This window comes from Lacerta agilis, chromosome 1, assembly GCF_009819535.1.
Source record: "Lacerta agilis isolate rLacAgi1 chromosome 1, rLacAgi1.pri, whole genome shotgun sequence".
In the NCBI taxonomy this organism is placed as follows: domain Eukaryota; kingdom Metazoa; phylum Chordata; class Lepidosauria; order Squamata; family Lacertidae; genus Lacerta; species Lacerta agilis.
This window is the reverse complement of record NC_046312.1, coordinates 111,814,478-111,834,856: the sequence shown is the minus strand read 5'-3', so window position 1 is coordinate 111,834,856 and position 20,379 is coordinate 111,814,478. Positions and strand designations below refer to the sequence as shown.

Genomic DNA, 20,379 nt, shown 5'->3' with positions numbered 1-20,379 from the left:
ACTTCTTTGAAGTCTCTCAGCCCCACTCACCTCACAGAGTGTTTGTTGTGGGGGAGGAAGGGAAAGGAGAATGTTAGCCGCTTTGAGACTCCTTCGGGTAGTGAAAAGCGGGATATCAAATCCAAACTCTTCTTCTTCTTCTTCCTGTGCATACAGCTGTTTGGGAGGCCGGTTGGGGGTAATTTAAATGGAGAAATAAGACATACATGTGTGACCCATGCACCTGTCTTTCCAAGAGTGTATGTGAACATGAGTTGGTTTAAGGTATGGCAGCGTGACTGGCTCCGGTGATGCTTTCTGGGATGCAGCCCCCAAGCATCTACCCACCTGTGATTGTGGAGCCAGAAAAAAGTTACCCATCCCATCTTTAAAACCATGGTTTGAAGTGTGTTTGCAGAGAATGTTTTAGAGGCGTCCCCCCCAAAAAAACAGGTGTGTTCCCCCTATATATCCTATTGACAGAGATAGATAGGCTTACATGAGTCGCCTGTATTCAATAGAACAGGCACTCTTTGACGTACAGTCACTTCCAGTACAGCTTGTTCTTCAAAGAGGAAGATGGAGAGCTTAAGTATTTAGGCACGAGCTAAAAATGGATGATATTGGCCCAACCTGGGTTTCACAAGACAGGCACTCTTCAGCCTAATAACTCTAGGATACATGCGTCACTGAATTTCTGAAAACATTTCTATTCAATGTTCCACTTGTTGTCTTCCTTCTCCTCCTCTTCTGCTTCCATATACTTTTCATTCAAATCTCTTTGTTTTCTTCTTTAGGCTTCTGATGATGAGTCGTACATCAGTGACGTGAGTGACAACATATCAGAGGACAACACCAGTGTTGCAGACAACGTTTCTCGGCAATGTATGCAGGCTTTTACTTATTTTTTTTAAGTTTTAGAAAATAAGTGTTCTTTTTTAGGTGTGGTGCACATATAAATCGGAACACTCTCTGGATGCAACTCAAATCGGCAAGGGACACTTTTTCATTCTTATCCCTGTTAACTGTAGAATAGAACTCTTTCTTTCTGTTTTAACTGGGAAGTTTTCCATTTGGCATATTTTCTCTTAACCCCCTTTTTCTGTTGGCATCCTATACCATGTATATACCACCACAGGTCTCCTTGAGCTCTCTTTTTGTTCCCTGCTCCTCTTCTCCTCTTTCTCTCTATTCCACACTTCTCAGTTACCCTTCTGCTTTTGTTTCTCAACCTGCACGTCTCTCAGTGCAACCGTCTCTCTTTAACCATTAGCCCCTGTTTTCTTGAACATCATCCCTGCTTTAGATTCTCTCACAAGAAGTTCCCTTCATGCAGTGGCTAATAATAATAATAATAATAATAATAATAATAATAATAATAATAATAAATTTATTTATACCCCACCCATCTGGCTCGGTTTCCCAAGCCACTCTGGGCGGCTTCCAGCAAAATATTAAAATACAATAATTCATCAAATATCAAAAACTTCCCTAAACAGGTGGGGGAGGAGACTCCAGTTGGCCCATAGGCCTTAGGTTGTACGAGTTTTGCATTAAATGGAAGCTTGATCAAATTATATTGTATCCAGTGCTAGGTCAACTCAGAGTAGAACCTCCTACAAACCTGCCTGGGTTTTGAGATCTTTGTGGGAAGCCCATCTCTTCATTCCGCCACCCTCTCTGGCACGCATGGTAGGGACATAAGAGAGGGCCTTCTTGGTGGCTGCTCCATACTTTGGAACTCTCTAAAGAAGCTAGACTGGCTCACTCCTTGTTATCGTTCTGTCAGCAGTTTTGTTCCAACAGGCTTTTCGGGATCGACTGATTTTAAGGAAAGGGCTGGTGCTGTGCTGTGCTTTTTATTGTAATTATTTGTATGTGTTTAGTAGGTTTTATTATATGTATATAGTTTTAATTCTTCCAATGTTTATAATTGTTTTCTTATGATGTTTTTTTTCTATGTTTTTAGCGGTTCTTCTTTTTATCTGTAAACTGCCTTGAGTCCCGTCAGGGGAAAAGGTGGGGTATAAATAAATCTATAACAACAACAACAACAACAACAACAACAACAACAACAACAACAACAACAGACCATTTGAAATGAATGGGCCTAAGTTAGTCATGCCTATGAAATTCAGTGGGTTTACTCTGAGTACAGCTAGCACTGGATACAAACCATTTTATTTTTCGTTTTTAAGCCAATGAAAGGATTTCACATCCCTGCTGTTCTGCCGTTTTCCTTCCAGTACTTAATGATGAGCTGACCGGTGGTGCTTTCAGAAATGGACGAAGGACATGCCTACCGACCCCCTGCCCTGATACTAGTAATATCAACCTGTGGAACATTTTGAGGAACAATATCGGGAAGGATCTCTCGAAAGTATCCATGCCGGTAGAGCTAAACGAGCCTCTGAATACATTGCAACACCTTTGTGAGGAACTAGAATACAGTGAACTCTTGGACAAGGCTGCTGAATCTGATGACCCCTACGAACGAATGGTAATAAACCAGACGGAGCACACCATTCCATGTCCCTTAATGTGTTTATCCCTCTCCTAGAGCTCTGATATGGAATACATTTGTGCATTTTCCATTATTGTAACCTCACCTGCAACATGAAAGCAGCTAGATGCTGATGCAGAGGATTTTTTAACTTTTTATCCAACCTGTTGCTTTCGTTGTTGAATTTTTTTTTAAAATTGCCCAGTAGCACCTTACAGACCAACTAAGTTTGTTCTGGGTATAAGCTTTCGTTGGCGTACTTTCTTACAACCAGTTCAGGTGGTCCTTGGCTGGCTATATGTCCGCAAATAATTGCTCACATAAGTGGAGCCTTGCAGGAGCAGTATAAATTTGGATGAATGAACTTGCATACGTGTTGTAGTGAGTCTTAGGGTCCAGTCTCACATTACCTTTGAGGTATGGAAGCTGCTCACAGACATGCTTTTGCCAGGAGACTCAGATCATGTGGGAAGAGCCCATATTGTGTTTCCTCCCCCACCCCATTGCCTTGCTTTCCAGACGGGGCAATGCTAGTATGATGAAATAATATGAGGACGCTACACAGTATGGGCTCCTCCCACGTAGAATCGTAAGAGTTGGAAGGGGCCGCGAGGGTCATCTGGTCCAACCCCCTGCGGTACAGGAACCCACATTTTGCCCAATGTGTGGCTTGAACCCGCAACCCTGAGATTTAAGAGTCTCAGGCGCTACATGGTTTGAAACTTCTGACGTTACCTTCATAGTGTGGAAAGGAGTGGCGCTACAGTAGCGGCCACACTGCTAAGGTAATGCAAGAAAAAGCACTTGGTATACATAGCTTGTAGCGGGCAGCTGCTTGAGCGATTCTAAAGGGAAATAAGTAGTTTCAAAACAAAACAAAACAAAACAAAACCAAACACTAGAGCCTCTGTTGCAGAGAGTGATCTCTCACTTGTCTGTGTATCTATTTTGTCAGACCTGTGAATTCCAAAGCTGTAGCCACATCTCTATATTACCCTTTTCTGTGCAAGGCAGATAATGCCCTATATTCTGGCAACGAGCAAATTGCTGGGGAATTCCTCTCTGCAAGTCCCGCTAGGAATGCTTTTGCTCAAGACAACTTTCAAGATGGCATGAATGGGGGGGAGGGAATTCCGGGCGGACTGCTTCCATTATATTCATATACACAGGAGTGGTGCTCCAGTTTCCGGGTCTGCGAAATAGACCAAATTGTAATATGAGATGATTCTCAATAGGCTTGTGCAGATGACAGATCTCCAGAGATATGAAAGTACTCTTTGCTTTCTCTAACTGCATAAGACACATCCATTTCCGCCCCCTACTATCACCGACTAAACTGGTGTTGTTGTTTTTTGTCAGCACCTGAGGATGGTGCCTAATCAAACCCAAATGAAAATCCTCAGGATATCGATCTAGAGTAAAATTGCTTATATGGAAAAAGGTGGGAGGATGCAAACTGGAAATGCAAAAATGGGAGTGCTCTCCCCCCTCCCCCCGGTAGATCCTTGTGTCACAAAAACACACACCCATGTTTTCCCATTAAGGACTTTCCACATTGCACATCCTTTCTTTCCCTACACAATGGCCTCTGATTCCCAAGACAAAAATAGCAAATTTATTCTTCATCTTTAAGCCTGCTTCCGACACTGTTTGCCTTGGGAGCAGATTCGCATGGATATTATTGGCGTTCCTACCTTCCCACCACTTGGAGCATGACTTTCCCTGTCCTTTATTATGTTGGGACAGTGGCTATACTGCTACTGCAAGAACAAGAGTTACAGTCTGCAATTGTAGCACTAACTCCATCACCCAGAAAAGGAAATGCCCGTTTTTGCTTGCGCAGTCTCTCCAGTACTGTTTGGATATTGTTTCTCAAGTCCCCCCCCCCTTTGTTTTAACTAGGTCCTTATTGCTGCCTTTGCAACTTCAGGATATGCCTCCACTTACTACAGAGCTGGAAGCAAGCCTTTTAACCCTGTGCTTGGTGAAACTTACGAATCTATTAGGGAAGACAAAGGATTTCGTTTTTTCTCGGAGCAGGTAAAATCTCTTCCAAAAGAGACCCTTGAATAGCACTGTGACTTTAATTTGTGACTTATTTATTTATTATTTTGGGTTGATGCATTTCATCTTATTTTCAGAATGTTTGCTGATATGAATCTAAATATATACCTTTTAAAACAGATCTGAATATATGTATTTGTTCTTCAAGCATTAGGTACAATTCAGCATTGTAAAGCTGAATCCAGTTTTGCAGAAATCATAGAATCCTAGAACTGTGGAGTTGGAAGGAACCCTGATGGCCCAGCCCCTTGCAATGGTCCAAGTTTCCGGATAGCTCAGCTGGTTAGAGCTTGGTGCTGATAACGCCAAGGCTGCAGGTTCGATCCCCATATGGGACAGCTGCATATCCCTGCATGGCAGGGGGTTGAACTAGATCAGGCACCCCTAAACTCGGCCCTCCAGATGTTTTGGGACTACAGTTCCCATCATCCCTGACCACTGGTCCTGTTAGCTAGGGATGATGGGAGTTGTGGTTCCAAAACATCTGGAGGGCCGAGTTTGGGGATGCCTGAACTAGATGATCCTCAGGGTCCCTTCCAGCCCTACATTTCTATGATTCTATGCAGGAATCTCAACTACATCATACATGACACATCACCATCCAATCTCTGCTTAAAAACTCCCAAGGAAGGAGAGTCCACCATCTCTTGTGGGATCTGTTTCTATTGAACACCTCTTCCTGTCAGAAAGTTCTTCCTGATGTTTCGTTGGAATCTCCTTTCTTGTAACTTGAATCTGTTGGTTCGGATACTAGCCTTCGGAGCAGAAGAAAACAAGCTTGCTCCATCTTCCATTTGACAGCCCTTCAGATAATTGAAGATGGCTATTTCCTCTCAGTCTCCTCTTTTCCAGACTAAACATACCCAACTCTCTCAACTGTTCCTAATCAGGATAGGTTTCCAGAATCTTGATCATTGTGGACACTCACAAGTTCCAGCTTGTCAATATCCTCCTTAAATTGTGGTGTCCAGAAATGCGCACAATATTACTGGTGGGGTCTGATCAAGGAAAAATAGAGCGGTACTATGACTTCCCTTGATTAGGACACTATACTTCTGTTGATGCAGCCTAGAATAGCAGTAGCTTTTTCTGCTGCTGCATCATCCCTCTTTTATGTAAGGTATTATCTGTTACAGTGATGATAAAAATGAAAGTCTTTTGCACAATACCTCACCACCGTAATTTTTTATTTCAGGTTAGCCACCACCCACCCATTTCTGCCTGTCACTGTGAATCAAAGAATTTTGTGTTTTGGCAAGGTATACGTTTTAATTCACAAGCCTAAAGACCAAATTTAGTTTAGTTTTTGTTTTTAAAAAGAAAATTTACAGTTACATGCATAGTTTCATTTTTTGTGGAATTTAGCAAAAAGGTTAATATAATTGTGAAGCCTGCTGTTTTAGGTGTTTCACTTTCGAATTAGGCAAAGAGAAATGATGGTTCGTTGCATTTGTAGAACTTGTGTAATTTGCAGCTTTCTGAACCTTTGCTGTGTTAATTCAGATATCAGGTGGAAAAACAAATTCTGGGGCAAGTCAATGGAAATACTGCCAATCGGAACACTGAATGTCACGCTTCCAAAGTAAGCAGCTTCTCCATTCTCCTTTTCCTGTTTGTTTGTTTGTTTCTTCTTCATTCTGGAAAAGCAGTTCCATGAGACTAATTTAGGCACTTCAAGTCCTAGATACACACTGATGAATAATGTAGCAAAACTGAAGCCAGATAAGGCAGGGAGCACATAGCAGCAACTTGCACGTAGTGATAAGGCAACTGGGATCTCTGAATAATTAACTTGCTCTACCTGCTATTACTAGATGCTGCAACTATGTTTCATCAAACAGTTGTGAACATTAGGCTAGTTAATTCACAGCAGATTCCTGAGTGGGAGACGTTTTAGTACTGTGAATGTTTGCTTTGCACAGTAAAAGGAAGCATATTCCAAATACTTTTTTGTAGAAATGGTTCAGATTTTCCCTAGGAGGATAAAGGTGAGAGGCATTATGGCAGTGTTTTTCAACCTTTTTTGGGCAAAGGCACACTTGTTTCATGAAAAAAATCACGAGGCACACCACCATTAGAAAATGTTAAAAAAAATTAACTCTGTGCCTATATTGACTATATATAAAGTAATTTTTCAATTTTTCCCACGGCACACCAGGCAACATCTCGCGGCACACTAGTGTGCCACGGAACAGTGGTTGAAAAACACTGCATTATGGTAACTCAAAGTGAGGTGTGTTCTTGTAAAACATGAGGTTTCACAATGACATGAACTCTTACCTATGGAGTGTGGCAGATAAGGGTGAGTCCTGTCTCAGTGCAAGGAAGCTTGGGAGAGTATTACTGTCCTGCAATGTGTTCCTCTTGAAGTTTCTTTGCCGTTGTAATCCTGCAGTTTCTCTGCTCATCTCATCTTGGTTCACTCGGAACCAGTCAGGTGGAATGAACAGCGTAAAGGGCTAAAAAGTTGGGGAGAACTGGGTTCAAAACTCTAATGAACTCTAATAAGCTCAATGTGGGGCTTTGGGCAACTCGCAATTTCTCAGCCTAATCTACTTAATAGAGTTATTTTGAGGACAAAACAGGGTTGTTGTTGTCGTCGTTTTTTTTTTTTTGTTTTTTTTGCAAGACTCACTTTTATTTAGTATTTATTTGGAGAATGCTTTTATCCCACTCTTCAGCCACGGATTGAGTTGTTTACATATAACAAAAAATACATTCCATGCCCTCAGACTTACAATTTCCACAGACATAACACAAACAGGAAATGGATTAGATAGAGAGGAAAAAATAAGCAAACTTGCATTCATATTCATAGGTAGATGTTGTTCTGAAGACCAGATGGGATAGAAAAGTTCAAGGAGAGGAGACACCAAATATTGCTTTCTCTCAGCATAAGAACAGGTTTTATTATATAATACTATGTGGAACCAATGTAACCATAGTAGGAAAACACATACTATGATGTCTGGCAGAAGGAATAATAATAATAATAATAATAATAATAATAATAATAATAATAATAATAATATACTGTACTGCCCTTCATCCAGAGACCACAGCTTACAACATAAAAGATTGTTTTAGAATGCCAGTAATATTATCCAAAATGTATCTTCGTTTTAGAGGGCTGTAATGTTTCACAGAGCATCTTTTTAAGTGTCTGTAGTGGGACGGAGTTGACTGACTATCCATGAGAATAACCAATAATCAGTGGTTGAGCAGCGGGGGGGGGGGGGGGGGCGGCTGCCAGTTCTCTGTGGATACCCTATTCCAGGGGTCCCCAAACTAAGGCCCGGGGGCTGGATGCGGCACAGTCGCCTTCTTAATGCGGCCCGCGGACTGTCCGGGAATCAGAGTGTTTTCACATGAGTAGAATGTGTCCTTTTATTTAAAATGCATCTCTGGGTTATTTGTGTGGCCTGCCTGGTGTTTTTACATGAGTAGAATGTGTGCTTTTATTTAAAATGCATCTCTGGGTTATTTGTGGGGCATAGGAGTTCGGTCATTTATTTATTTTTTTTCAAAATATAGTCCGGCCCCCCACAAGGTCTGAGGGACAGTGGACCAGCCCACTGCTGAAAAAGTTTGCTGACCCCTGCCCTGTTCCTTTCACCTCCACCATCAAAAGTGCATTGGATATATGGCTACCAGAAGCAAAGCCTTCTCAGTATTGGCACCCTGGCTGTGGAAGGCCCTTTCCTCTGGCATATTTGTCAGGCACTCACACTTCCTTACGTTTTAGATATATGTTTTAAATATCTTTATTGACCCACGCCTTTGGTGGCTTTGGAAATCAGTGGGGATGGTGTTTATGATTGCTGCCCATTCTGCACTGCTGTTTTGTTCTCATTTTATTGTTGTGCTTTTGGTTTATTACCTTTTTTAAAAATAAAATAAACCCTGGTTTTAAATTATTTATTGTTCTAATTGATTTGCAATTCAACCCCTAGCAGGACACAAGTACATGTAAAAAGTGTGGGTATTTTCATATTTGAGCTCCGTTGGTGGTCCATTGGCTTTCGATATCGGAAGGGGGAGCACTGTTTCATCTGTGAAAAGGCGGTGGTTTGGAAAGGGCATTTTTGGAGCACAGTTTCCACAGTCAACTCTCTTTGCAGGTACGGTGATTCCTACGTATGGAACAAAGTCACTACTTGCATACATAACATCCTCAGTGGAAGGAGGTGGATAGAACATTATGGAGAAATTACCATCAGAAACACAAAAAGCAGCGTTTGTATTTGTAAACTCACGTTCATCAAGGTAACGTTTCTTTGATACTCATTATGAACAGTGAAAAGGGTGTTCGTGCAACTGGTGGCCCCTTGCACAGCACCCTCTGGGAGCACACAGGGCAGGTTCACTAGCTGACTAGAATCGATGGAGGTACCAATTGTATGAATCTGTGCTCCAGTGTGTGGGCGATAAATATAAGAACCTTTCACTGGTTGCCAGCGGTCATGCTAATTGCAGTGGCAATGTCTTTATCCTCTGCACCTCTTTAGGACTCCATTTGAAGGTATTTGGCATGATACGATAAAGCGGTGGTGGCGGTGGTGTCTGAATCATCCCAATTCCCCACCCGCTTCTGGCAGCTCATTGGCACTGCCTAGCTGTTAGATGGGTGTGATACAGATCTGCCTGTCAGAAGGTTTGGTCTTGTTGAAAGTTGATACGTAGTTATAGCCCAGACACCTGAAACTGGTGATGATTTATCCTAACAGTTAAGAAAAATGTTTCCTTGCATTTTTTTTATTAGGTGAATTACTGGAATTCGAATGTGAATGAAGTTCAAGGTGTTGTCATGGACCAAGAAGGAAAGGTGGTACATCGCCTCTTTGGAAAGTGGCATGAAGGGTTGTACTGTGGAGTTGGGCCTTCGGCAAAATGTATATGGAGACCAGGTATGAACCTATTAGAAGAACAGCTCTTTTAGGTAAAGAGGTGGGGTGGATTCAAGACTTGTACTATGGGTGAAGGAGCTTCATCACCATGTCAAGTATGGCAGACTGGAATGACTCTAGATAGACTGAAGGAGCTAAGCTGCAGGCTATGCTTCATGCGCTACATCTCGTTTTCATTTAATTACAAGTGTGGGGAGCCAATGTCACTGGGACTGCAGGATGTATGGGGGCGAGATTTATCCCTTTCTTCTTCCATTCACAAAGTCTCCTGAGAATCCCCTCCTACCAGCTGCAAGGCTTAAAGACTCTCTCTGGCACCAATAGAATCTGTTTTCTATGCACAGTAACCATGCTGGTGGCTTGGCAGAGGCGGGGAGAGATAAATCTCTGAGTGTGCTGCAAACCCAATAACAAAAGTAGACAAGGCAAGACTGGAAGTATTCGCACTACAAATACTGCGTACTTCCTCTTTGAAAGATAAACAATTGGGGATTTTTAATTACTCGTTTACTCGACTCCAATAAGCATTCTTTGTCACAGCAATATTAGGACCATCTGATTTGAAAATGGAAGCTCTGGTGTTTCGGTTGTTCCTTAATGAAATTAGTGCGGCCTAATTTACAAACAAAGAATACCAGTTGCGTTTTCAGAAGTGTTACTTGGAGAAATAAACCCAGCTCTGGTTTACAGACTGTCTCACCACAGTGGCAGGTGCAGGGAAGAGCCACTCCTCCGTGCTAGGCCACATAAAATAATAGAATTGTAAAGTTAGAAGGGGACCCCGAGGATTTTCTAGTTAGTCCAACCCCTTGCAATGCAGCAATATGCAGCTGTCCCACACCGGGATTGAACCTGTGACCTTGGCATTATCAGCACCAACTGAGCTATCGCATCAGGCCTGAAGTTCAGACCCCAGCAATGAGACCTCTAAAGATCTCTGGTAAAAGGGGTATGAAACGTGGCTGTCAGAGAACCTTTGTCAGAGTATAGAACACTGGACCAGTGGCCAAAGGCATCTTCATATGCAGCTCGTAGGTGTTCTCCTCTCCCTAATAGATGCTTCAGCACTCTCTGTTTTAATAGCTGGGCCGTCTATTGGCCTGGCTCAAAATGTTATTTTTTTCCAGGTGGAGGCCACTTGAAGCAGGACCCACATAGTGCCCTATCGTGCTCACGGTGTAAAAGCGTTTGTCCTGTGAATTTTCTTCCAGCAGGCTGAGTTAAGTGGCAAGTAGAGCAAGTCTTAGTCTACCCCACAGACAGTGGTTAGAACTGTGAGAGGTGCTGGCCGTCTTTTGGCAGTGTTTGCATGACGTTTGACCTGTGTCAGTTTATCACCAGTAGTTAGAGCCAACTTCAGGAGCTGCAGGCAGGGATTTTGACCTTCTGTATTCAGAGGACCATATCTCCTTCGTTCACAGAGCTTAGCTACTCACTTTGTCTTGTCTATTAATGCAGGCTCCATGCCCACCAACTACGAGCATTATTATGGCTTCACGAGGTTTGCCATTGAGCTGAATGAGTTAGATCCTGCACTGAAAGATCTTCTTCCAAGAACAGATGCCCGATTCAGGCCAGACCAAAGGCAAGCATCGCTTGGTTGTTGTTGTTTAATCCTCAGTGGCTGCTTTCAAACATAGATTGTAGGTAGCACCTGTTTTCAGGACCCCAATGTTTAGTCCAGAGGTGGGGAAGCTTCGTTAGCATGAGGGCCAGGTTCCCTCATGGGTCGCTTTCCAGGGACTCGGTGGTGGGTGAGTTTATCCAGGCACAAAAGATGCAGCTTTTAAATTTGTACTGTAGGCTACTTTCCAGCCAAGCAAAAAATAAGAGGTTGCCATGGACTGACTGGATGCAAAGGTGTGGTGGGAGCCACCATCTCAGGAACCCCCAAGGGAAGAAGGCTCAGAGCCAGGGGACTGGTGATGGGACGTTGATGAGTGGTCAGAGGGAGAAGACTGGAATGAGGTGTTGTTGTAAGCTGAAGGTAACAGGGTTTAGTGAGCAGGAAGAGGCTGTGGCAGAGAGCAGTCCAGAATCAGAGGCAGAAGAGGAGGCTGGAGAGTAGGGGAGGAGGCTACCAGGCAGAGATGAATCAGGCTGTTGAAGAAGCCAGGGCGTCTCCCTCTCCTGCTGTGACCAGCTCCCCTCCCTCCTGGTCTCCCAGAATCAGAAGAATGAAGAGGGTGGAGCAAAAACAGACAAGGTGTCGGAGTCTCAGATTGCTAGGGAAAGACCCAAGAGAGGGAGAGTCTTGGGGAGCACTGGGAAGGCTTGCCCTTCAGTCCTCACAACTGCCTCATAGGGGCAAGATCTGCTGGGAAGAGTTGCTGGGCTCACTAGGCCTGAGCTATTTTGTTTCTTTGAACAAAGAGTTAACTCCACTGACACCTTGTGAGTTATTGCTGGCCTGCTCCCGACACCGGCCCCGATCAAGGTTTACACACAAGTAAACCTGGTAAGTAAGAGGCACTATTGCAGTACAATGACACATTCCAGGCAGGCAAAAACACCCAGGGAGGCTGCAGAGCAGGGCCAGTGAAAGGGTGTCACCTACGCAGAGTCCCAGAGGCTGGACAGAGAGACACATGGTGGCCACTTGTGACCCTTGGACCTGAAGTTCCCCATTCTTAGTTTAATCTATCGCTTTGTAACATGACTTACTTTTAAAACCTTTGATCAACTAAGGGTCTGCCCCACACTAATCAGGGCTTGTTTGTTTATGATTCAGGTAGCTATAAAAATTACATTGGGCAGCTACTGTCTTAGCAGAGACATTGCTCTTCACTCTCAAGAGGAACTGACTCCTTTAAGAATGGCATGGGGTATGCAAAAAACAAAATGAGAATGCTGCTTGTTCAAAACAATTGTGTGCTTTTAAAAAAGCTAATATTGATTTCTTCTGGTTTAATCAGTAAGTCAGTATACAGAAAATCAGCTAAAACTCACATGCTTAATAATTAAAAAATTGTTTGATTAATTGGATATCATCCCTACTAATTTTATCTGAACTGCAATATCTGGATGGCACGGATCCAGTAACTCTTGATGTGTGTAGGTTTGGCATCTCCGGGGTTTTGTTGATTCGTTCCTGTGCTTGAATGTTGGTATAGTGTATATTCAATGTTCCACTTGCTTTATCGCAGGCTTTTGGAAGATGGGGATTTAGAAGCAGCAGCGTCAGAAAAACTAAGAATAGAAGAACTCCAGAGAAGTCGAAGACGCTACTTAGAAGAAAATAATATGGAACATGTACCTAAATTTTTCAAGTATGTAAACTCAGGAATGTGCCCCCCCTTTCTTGCTAACAGATGCACCACCAGCCTGGTAACAGAGTGGGAAAATTTAAATAGTTGAAACTGGGTTGAGGAGTTGGCAGCTTGTAAAGGTTATGAGTGGTAGTCCACTAAGGTTTACTCAAAGTAGACCCATTGAAATTAATGGACCTCGTGGTCATTAACTTCAGTGGGTTTACTCCGAGTAAAGCTTTTTAAACTTTTCACAGAAGTATTTCCATGAGTTGTTGAGACAGTTTCATTTTCAGCATTGGAAAAATGCATTTATGTGGAAAATGTCTGTTTCTTCTCATTGTGCAAACTGAGAGATTTTTTTTAAAAAACAAGAAACAAAAACAAAAATTGATTATAAGCCCTGTTTGGCTGGGACTTCTGGTGTGAAGTAATGTTCAGGTTGACATTACCTGACTAGCACTCATAGAGATTGCCACTTATAAAGATGCAATCGGGAGCTTGTGTTAAGGTTCCACTTGTTCATTTGTGGCTCCAGCCATACCTGCCCCACACCTGAGGTCCTCTAGGAACTTTTTTAAAAACCGAAATACTGCCCGTTTGTCATTTTGTGGGCTGAATTCAACCCCTCTGCTCCTTCTTCCTTACCGAACAACTGATTGACGGGATTTTTGCTTCTTATAAAGGACTCTGCGGGTGCTGTGTCGCAAGGGAGTATAATTCGGTCCTCGTTAAAGGCACTCCTGAATTTATTTTGTCTAACAGGTGTGTATTTTTCTTTTGATTTTGCAGAAAAGTTATCGATGCCAATCAAAGAGAAGCTTGGGTTTCTAACGACACGTATTGGGAACTCCGAAAGGATCCTGGCTTTAGTAAAGTAGAAACCCTCCAACTCTGGTAAACTGAGAATGTAGATCTAGTAACATATCACTCCTTAAAAAACAAAAAAATACCTTAAAAAAAACCTATGCACAACATGTTTCTTATAGCTGAGGTTGGTTTGTGGGCCTGCAAGAAACCTTTCATTTGCTTTTATATTCATCTTTATATATGGACTTCCAAAAGTGCATTAGCCCAGACCCCGGACATTTCTGCAGCTGACATTAAATTATAAGGGAGGGGGAACCAACACACCCTTTTAAATATTGAGATACGGGAAATGCAGCGCAGGAGAAGCATGCACTGAGTTAGCCAAAGATGCTTTCGAAGAGTATCTGGTGCTTAAAATAAGACAACAGAAAAGATACACAAACAAAACAAGATTTGTTTTAATGGAACATGTCTCGAATGTCCACCCATGCTATTATTAAACCTTGAGTCGCAATACTTGTTCATTTCTAGCTTCGGGTGATGTGCTTGGACTGGCCACGTCGAAAAAGGCATAATGCTTTTCTGGAAGCTCTTCTCATTCATACACCATTGTTCATGCCTTAAAAAAAAACAAAAAACACCAATGTGAAGTTGTACATTTAAGTCATTTTAAAATATGTAGTCTTAGACGTTCGTCAGGGGCAGATTTTTAAAGCGCTAGGATTTTGTTCATATTATAAATAACGAAGAAAGTGTATTATTATTTAAGAGAAAAGAGAGAACCCCTAAATGGATTGTAAAGGAAAGCGATCAACTAGTACATGTTTTAACTTTGGGGGTGGGGTGGGGACTAACTATTGTATGGTCAAGTTGAAAGGAGACTGGCTGGTTTTGTAACAACCTTGGCAAATGAAGCCGAGGTCGTATTCTCAATGCCTAATGCTGTGATAAATATACCATCTCTTCCCATGGCTTCACACTTTTGTCTCATTTTCTCATAAGTCTTTATACAATTGGAATTCCCTGAAGCTTCGCATGAGTGTTAAGCACAAGAAAATGATAAGTGTCTTGTCTCCTTTTCCGGAGGTGGATTATCCTGGTGACATATATGGTCATGTTCCCTTTTGTACACAAGATGCTTTTGTTGCACATCTGTTTTATGGGGAAAGCAACATAGGATATGCAGCTAAGTTCTCGGTAGCATCTTGCTACTGCTAATACAGCTTTTGCGCACAATTATATTTTAACATTTTACAAAAAGGCAATTATATTTTTCGATGAAGAAGCAAGACCTTAAATGGTTGCTGTGCAGCACATTTCAGTGATGTATATGAAAGGAGCCTGCATGACTTCTGTCTCAAAGTAAAGTGAAGTTGGCATGCTTTGCTGTAGCCAGTATTATTAGATAAAAATCCTATTTTTTTAAATGTCATCTTGTCTTTCATTCATGCCCAGTTTGCTAACAGACTCTCTACTTGCATCTCATAGGCATCAGTGAAAGAAAAGATCTCCTTGTATTAGATTTCAAAAAATATTTCTATATATATACAGTGCATAGCACATAATTCTAAATATGCTTAATTTTCCTTTTCATGGTGCTTCTTAAGAACGACTTCTTGGTGGAGTTCCATAGAGATACAGAGGTGTCACTTACCATTATTTCCCAAAAGCAAATTGACTGTTCATTTAACTGTGCTACAAATTACTTATATATATATCTTTCCAAAGACCACAATTCCTTCTTTACAAGCACATCTGCCAAAGAAACAAAGAGTTATAAATATGATTTCTCCCCAGTGTTACTCCCTCTTGGGATACACAATACTGATGAATATTTAAATATTTGACCACAACTTCTTTCTGAGCTGCACTTATAGCTCAGGGTCTCTTTCGTTTGACTGAGGCTTAGAATAAATTCCAGACGATTCAATGGCAGTAATCACATCATAACCTTTTAAGTCTGTTCTTGCAAAAGTTCTGTTTGACATTTCAAAATATCACTTTTTATTTTCTAAGCAGATCCAAGTTTTGTAGCCTGCAGCTTCTGGTTTTTGGGGTTATCATATGAAGACTGGAAAGAGTGTTGGTAAAATATTTCAGGGGCGCAGCGTGGGACCCTTGGAACTATTAATCATAGCTCCCAGTTAAAGTCTTCCTTACTGAGAATATTTGCTGAACTCACTTCTTCCCTTCTGTCATTCAAATCTAATCAAACTCTTTAAACCAAACAGCTAATTTATTACCCATATGCAAGTTAGCTAAACCAAGGGGGTAGAGACAGATGTAACATTTTTAGAGTAGCGCGGTTGTTTTGTCCAAATGTACCTTTAATTTCTAGGGGCTGATCTCTGAAGTGGCCAAAACAGCTCTCTAAGTTTGTAACAAAAATAAGTTATGGACAGTTTGATTGGCTGAAGCCCATGATGTCACAAGGAAACATCAATCCCTTTCCCTTATCCCTGGGGAAATTTTGTTGTTTTTTTACTTTGGAAAAAATACCAAACATATTTCCTTAAATAGAAAGAAAGAAAGAATAATGTCCATTATGTGATCTTATTTTTTATTTATAAAGAAAGCAGACAGTCCTCCAGGAGCAAAGGGGTAGGGGTAAGCAAAATTGATGGTTGGACCAACTTTGCTGCGATGTCCAGCTATCATTCAAGGGTGAAAGAATATTAGATATGCTCCACAACTGAGTAATTCACTGACTCCCTTGTTTATAGCACATGTCTTGTCAACACAGATTCTCCCCTCCCCTTCAAGTCATTTCCTTCCTTAGAGATTCCATTTCAGTCAAATTTGAATTTTTAAAATAGCAATAATGTATACAAAGGCCATTTCCCTATGTGGGCTGATGCAACAGACTTGAGCTGGCCCAGTAAACATTTTTAGAAACCGCCCCTGGCCCGCCACACTTCCCTAATGCCACATCACCGATTGCTTCTACAATTCCCCTAGGTTTTAAAGGTATGTTTGTTATGTGGAACAAAGAAGTTGCTCTTCCAAAACCCACAAACAACCTAATCTAACCACCTTGGGTTCCCCGAGTTAAGTTTCTTCGTAGCCTGGGATCTGTTCAAAACCATTCAGTGCATCACTCTGCTTGAGTTTCTTGCTTTTTTATGCACTAAACTAAGTCTAAACAAAGCATGTAATATTTATGCAAGGTTAAGCCTTACTAGAAATTCATGGATTCCAATCGTGCAAAGCAGTCACACATCACTTGCTGCTGAATTTATCTGAATCATGTTACACAGGGTCTCTGTGGTGTGGCTGCTGCAGCAAAAAAATAAATTAAAAAATGCTTTCTCCTTCTACATTACATTAGTTACGTACTGAAGAGTTTTGTCATATCGTTTGCCCAGAACACTTGGGTAATGTTTGCAGCAGTGGCCTGTCCGTGGTGGACAGACAGGTGCTGGTATGGAAATGGCCATGTAATCTAGGCAATATATGGAATTGTGTGCTTTTATATATTACCATGACAACATGGTAGCCACTTGTGGAACAGTGGATCTGTAGCATCCATACTGCAGAGATAGCATGCAGATTCAGCCTCAGAGTCATGAATATCATGCATTTCTTTTCTTTTTCGAAACGTGAATTTTACACTGAGTTGCTTTTTCAAAAATACTATACAAAAACAATATAATATATATATATATAAATATATATAAATAAATGCAGAATATATACATTAGTAGCAAATATGCAAAACAAACAAATTAAAACACAATCATGGAACTCACTTAAGAATGGATATTCACCCTATCCGGCAGAAATGCAGATTATCGTGTATTTCTGCAAGTGACAGAACTCATATGATGTAGACTTTTCTTTATTAAATTTTCCAGATTTGAAAATTGAGGTCTTCTGTACTCTGAGCCTCTTCCCACTCCTGCAAGCTTCAGGAAAATCTCAAGAAGACTTTGTATGATTTGCTTCCTTGTTAAACTGGAAGGCGCTGCACCAAACTATACCACAGTCTTGTTCCCTGCCTGAGCTCTGTATATGCTCTTGTTTTCAAGTAGACCGCGCCTTCGTCTCCTCTATTAGTGATGGATATAATCACATTTCAGTAGTAGAGGTTTTCAGCACACCTGCAAATTTGGAGAAAGTAGAGGAGGCTTTCTAGATTCTTGAAAAGGTCTAGAATGCCTCCCAAGGGGACTTGCTAAACCCAGGCCTTGCACTATGCAAGAGTTCAGAAACCGCCCCCCCCCCTACCCCAAATGCTTGGCATGCCATCACTACCATTGCTGGACGAAGTCCTGGTGCACTGATGATGCACATTGAGGCAAAAGCTACTCCTTTAGTAGTTATCTGTAAGTGTTCTTCAATAGGGGGGGGGGAAACACCTCAAGATGGAGGAGCTCTTAGATTTAGGTTTATTAAATTTATATATCGCTTCCCACTACAAAGCCTTGAAGCAGCGGCGAAGCCCTACAGCTGAGATGGAGGAGGCAGGTGGATGTTAGCCCCACGCTGCTGTTTCAGGCAGCACGGAGCCTGCAGCCGTCTGAGCCACTGTCACTCCAGGAGAGACGCGTGGCTTGGGCACGCCGCAGGCCAGGCCCCGCACTAAGAGCCACCCTCCGGGTGTGGTGACCAGTGCGCCCTGCCCCCCATCCCCCCTAGCTACGCCTCTGCCGCGAAGCAATTTGTAACCAGAGCAAAAGTGATTAAAAAAATATAGGTAGTAAATAAACATTTGGTGGGTTTTCCCCAAGTCCAGGGCTCAGAAATAGTGGTTGTGGACATGGGAAGGTACCTTTGGATTATGTTCCGTGCTGCATAGGTAAATGAACAAAGACCGCACTCAAGAGTCCTAATCCATACTTTTGTGATTTGATAGATTTTCTCTCAGTCATCATTGTGGTTAGGAAAAATGTGCCAAATCTGAGACTGGGGAAATTCATTTACTTCTGTGGTTTTTGAGAATTTGAGTGCAATCAATAACTATTAAAACAGGCATTTCCTCATTTACTTTGGTGGATGCAGAATTGTAATGCTGATCAGCAAATCTTGTTCTCCAGCTAACTAGCCACTGAATTACTTCCCTGTGAAATAACTTTTGTTGTCAAGTTCTTTCGTTTCGCTTAGCCTACCCACCAGGAAATGATTGTGCGTAAAGGTATAAGTAACCTGTCTTAAGGACAAGAGTTGAGTTGGGTTTCGTTTTGAATTTATGCTTATTCTAAGAGGGGAGAAAATCAATGTTACCAAACTACGTGCTACATTTTGTGCAGTGTTTTGTTTTAATTCTAACAGAAAATGTGTAGCAAAAGAACCATAATGAAAGTTGAATTGTCTTTAAAAAAAATATCTTGAGCACAATCCAGTAAATATTCATTTGAAAGTTTGACTAATAGTGGCCTGATTTGCACATCACTTAAAACCATAGTTTTAAATAAGCAATGGTTTAAGTTGACTGCATCTCTGCTTCAGTCATCACCCCACTTTTTCCTTCAGCACACTGGGGAGGACATTGTATTGTGTGAACCCAGTGCTCCTAGTTGGTTTCCCCCAACAAACCAGAAGTAAGTCAGGACCAAACTTTGGCTTACCACTCGCTGATTGTTTGGGGGAATCAAGCCACAAGAGCTGGTGCCTACTTGTTTCCTGTCCACAGTGCTGAAAGAAAGAACTAAGCACACACTCCTTTTAAACCATCCTTATTTGAAACTGTGGTCCAGGCTATTGAAAGCTGTGAAATAAGACAAGAGTCATGCCTAGCTGAAGTCAACTGGGAAGAATATAGGCAGCTGACTTGTAAGGAGTCAGACCATTGGTCTGTCTGACTTATCTACTCTGGCTGGCAGAAGTTCAGTGGCAGACCTCAGGGTCTCAAATTTCAGCAGCACCCCGTGTGACACCAAAATTCGGCGCCAGCCCCGCCTCTCGCACTCCATTCTAAATAATAGTTGTGCCACCCGAGGCTCTGCATTGTAACCGAATCGGTTGCACTCCCCTAAATCTACCTCCAAGCAGCTCTCCATGGTTCAAGAGAAGGGTTCTTTCCAGCCTTAACCTGGAGATGACGGAGATTGACCCTTAGCATCTTCTGCATGCAGTTAATGTGCTGTGCTGTTGAGCTATGGTTCTCTCCCGCCCCGCCCCCCAACACTACGGAAGTGTTAAGCTCCACAAAGTTAGTTATGATTTACTAGATTGTGTTCTATGGCTGTAATGGAAAGGAGTGGTATCCTTGTTAGGAGAGAATGCATGTGAACCTGAAACGTCACTTACCGGTACTTCTGCTTTGTTTCCACTATCCAAGAAACAAGCCACTGTTCCATTTCTAAAGATGTTCTCTTCTCTCTCCCCATCCCTCTCTGCCAGTGGGAACTGCCGTCGCAGCAAACCAAATGTGTTGCTCCAGCTACACATCATTCTTTCCTACCTGTCTATCACATATTTAAGATCATGTATGTTGTGCTACCAAAAAAGCACTTAGAACTGTGCCTCTTCAAATGAATGTTGTACAGAGGAATGTTCCATTTGTAAGAAAACAGGCCTCAATAAATTCACAGCAATTACCTTTTAAAGTCACTTTGATTTCTTTTTAAGTTTTCTGATTCACTTTATTACAGTTTTATTACATTGGTCTCCCAGCCTTTCTCCAAGGCACTTGGGGTCACTGTTTTGCCACCACCCCCATTTTCTCCTCACAACCACCCACCCTGTAGGTTAGGAAGCGAGACAGTGATTGGCAGAGTGAGCCAGTGAACTTTCCATAGATGTTTGGTTGGCCGCTGTGAGAACAGGATGCTGGCTGATCCAGTATGCCTTTGTGTTCTTATGAGCATCGTGGCTGAATGTGGTCTCCCCAGTCTGAGCCCAGTGTTACCACCCAAGCTCTCTACAG

The 20,379-nt window shown here is 42.0% G+C and overlaps 1 protein-coding gene across 7 annotated transcripts in view; it reads left to right on the top strand.

Annotated features, from left to right (window-relative positions):
• The window catches only part of OSBPL6 (oxysterol binding protein like 6), a 93,192-nt gene extending 75,336 nt beyond the window's left edge, over window positions 1–17,856 (top strand). For 6 of the 7 annotated variants that reach the window (XM_033167384.1, XM_033167417.1, XM_033167400.1 and 3 more), the window contains 10 exons: window positions 777–864; window positions 2,226–2,479; window positions 4,385–4,522; window positions 5,742–5,805; window positions 6,050–6,128; window positions 8,668–8,812; window positions 9,309–9,453; window positions 10,912–11,038; window positions 12,600–12,722; window positions 13,494–13,643. In XM_033167384.1, coding sequence (XP_033023275.1) covers window positions 777–864; window positions 2,226–2,479; window positions 4,385–4,522; window positions 5,742–5,805; window positions 6,050–6,128; window positions 8,668–8,812; window positions 9,309–9,453; window positions 10,912–11,038; window positions 12,600–12,722; window positions 13,494–13,602 — 1,272 coding nt within the window. In that variant the 3' untranslated portion in view covers window positions 13,603–13,643. Of the gene's footprint in view, window positions 1–776; window positions 865–2,225; window positions 2,480–4,384; window positions 4,523–5,741; window positions 5,806–6,049; window positions 6,129–8,667; window positions 8,813–9,308; window positions 9,454–10,911; window positions 11,039–12,599; window positions 12,723–13,493; window positions 13,644–17,365 lie in introns of those variants that run through there. The other variant, XM_033167392.1, reaches the window with a different exon arrangement.
• Window positions 17,857–20,379: the final 2,523 nt, after the last annotated feature.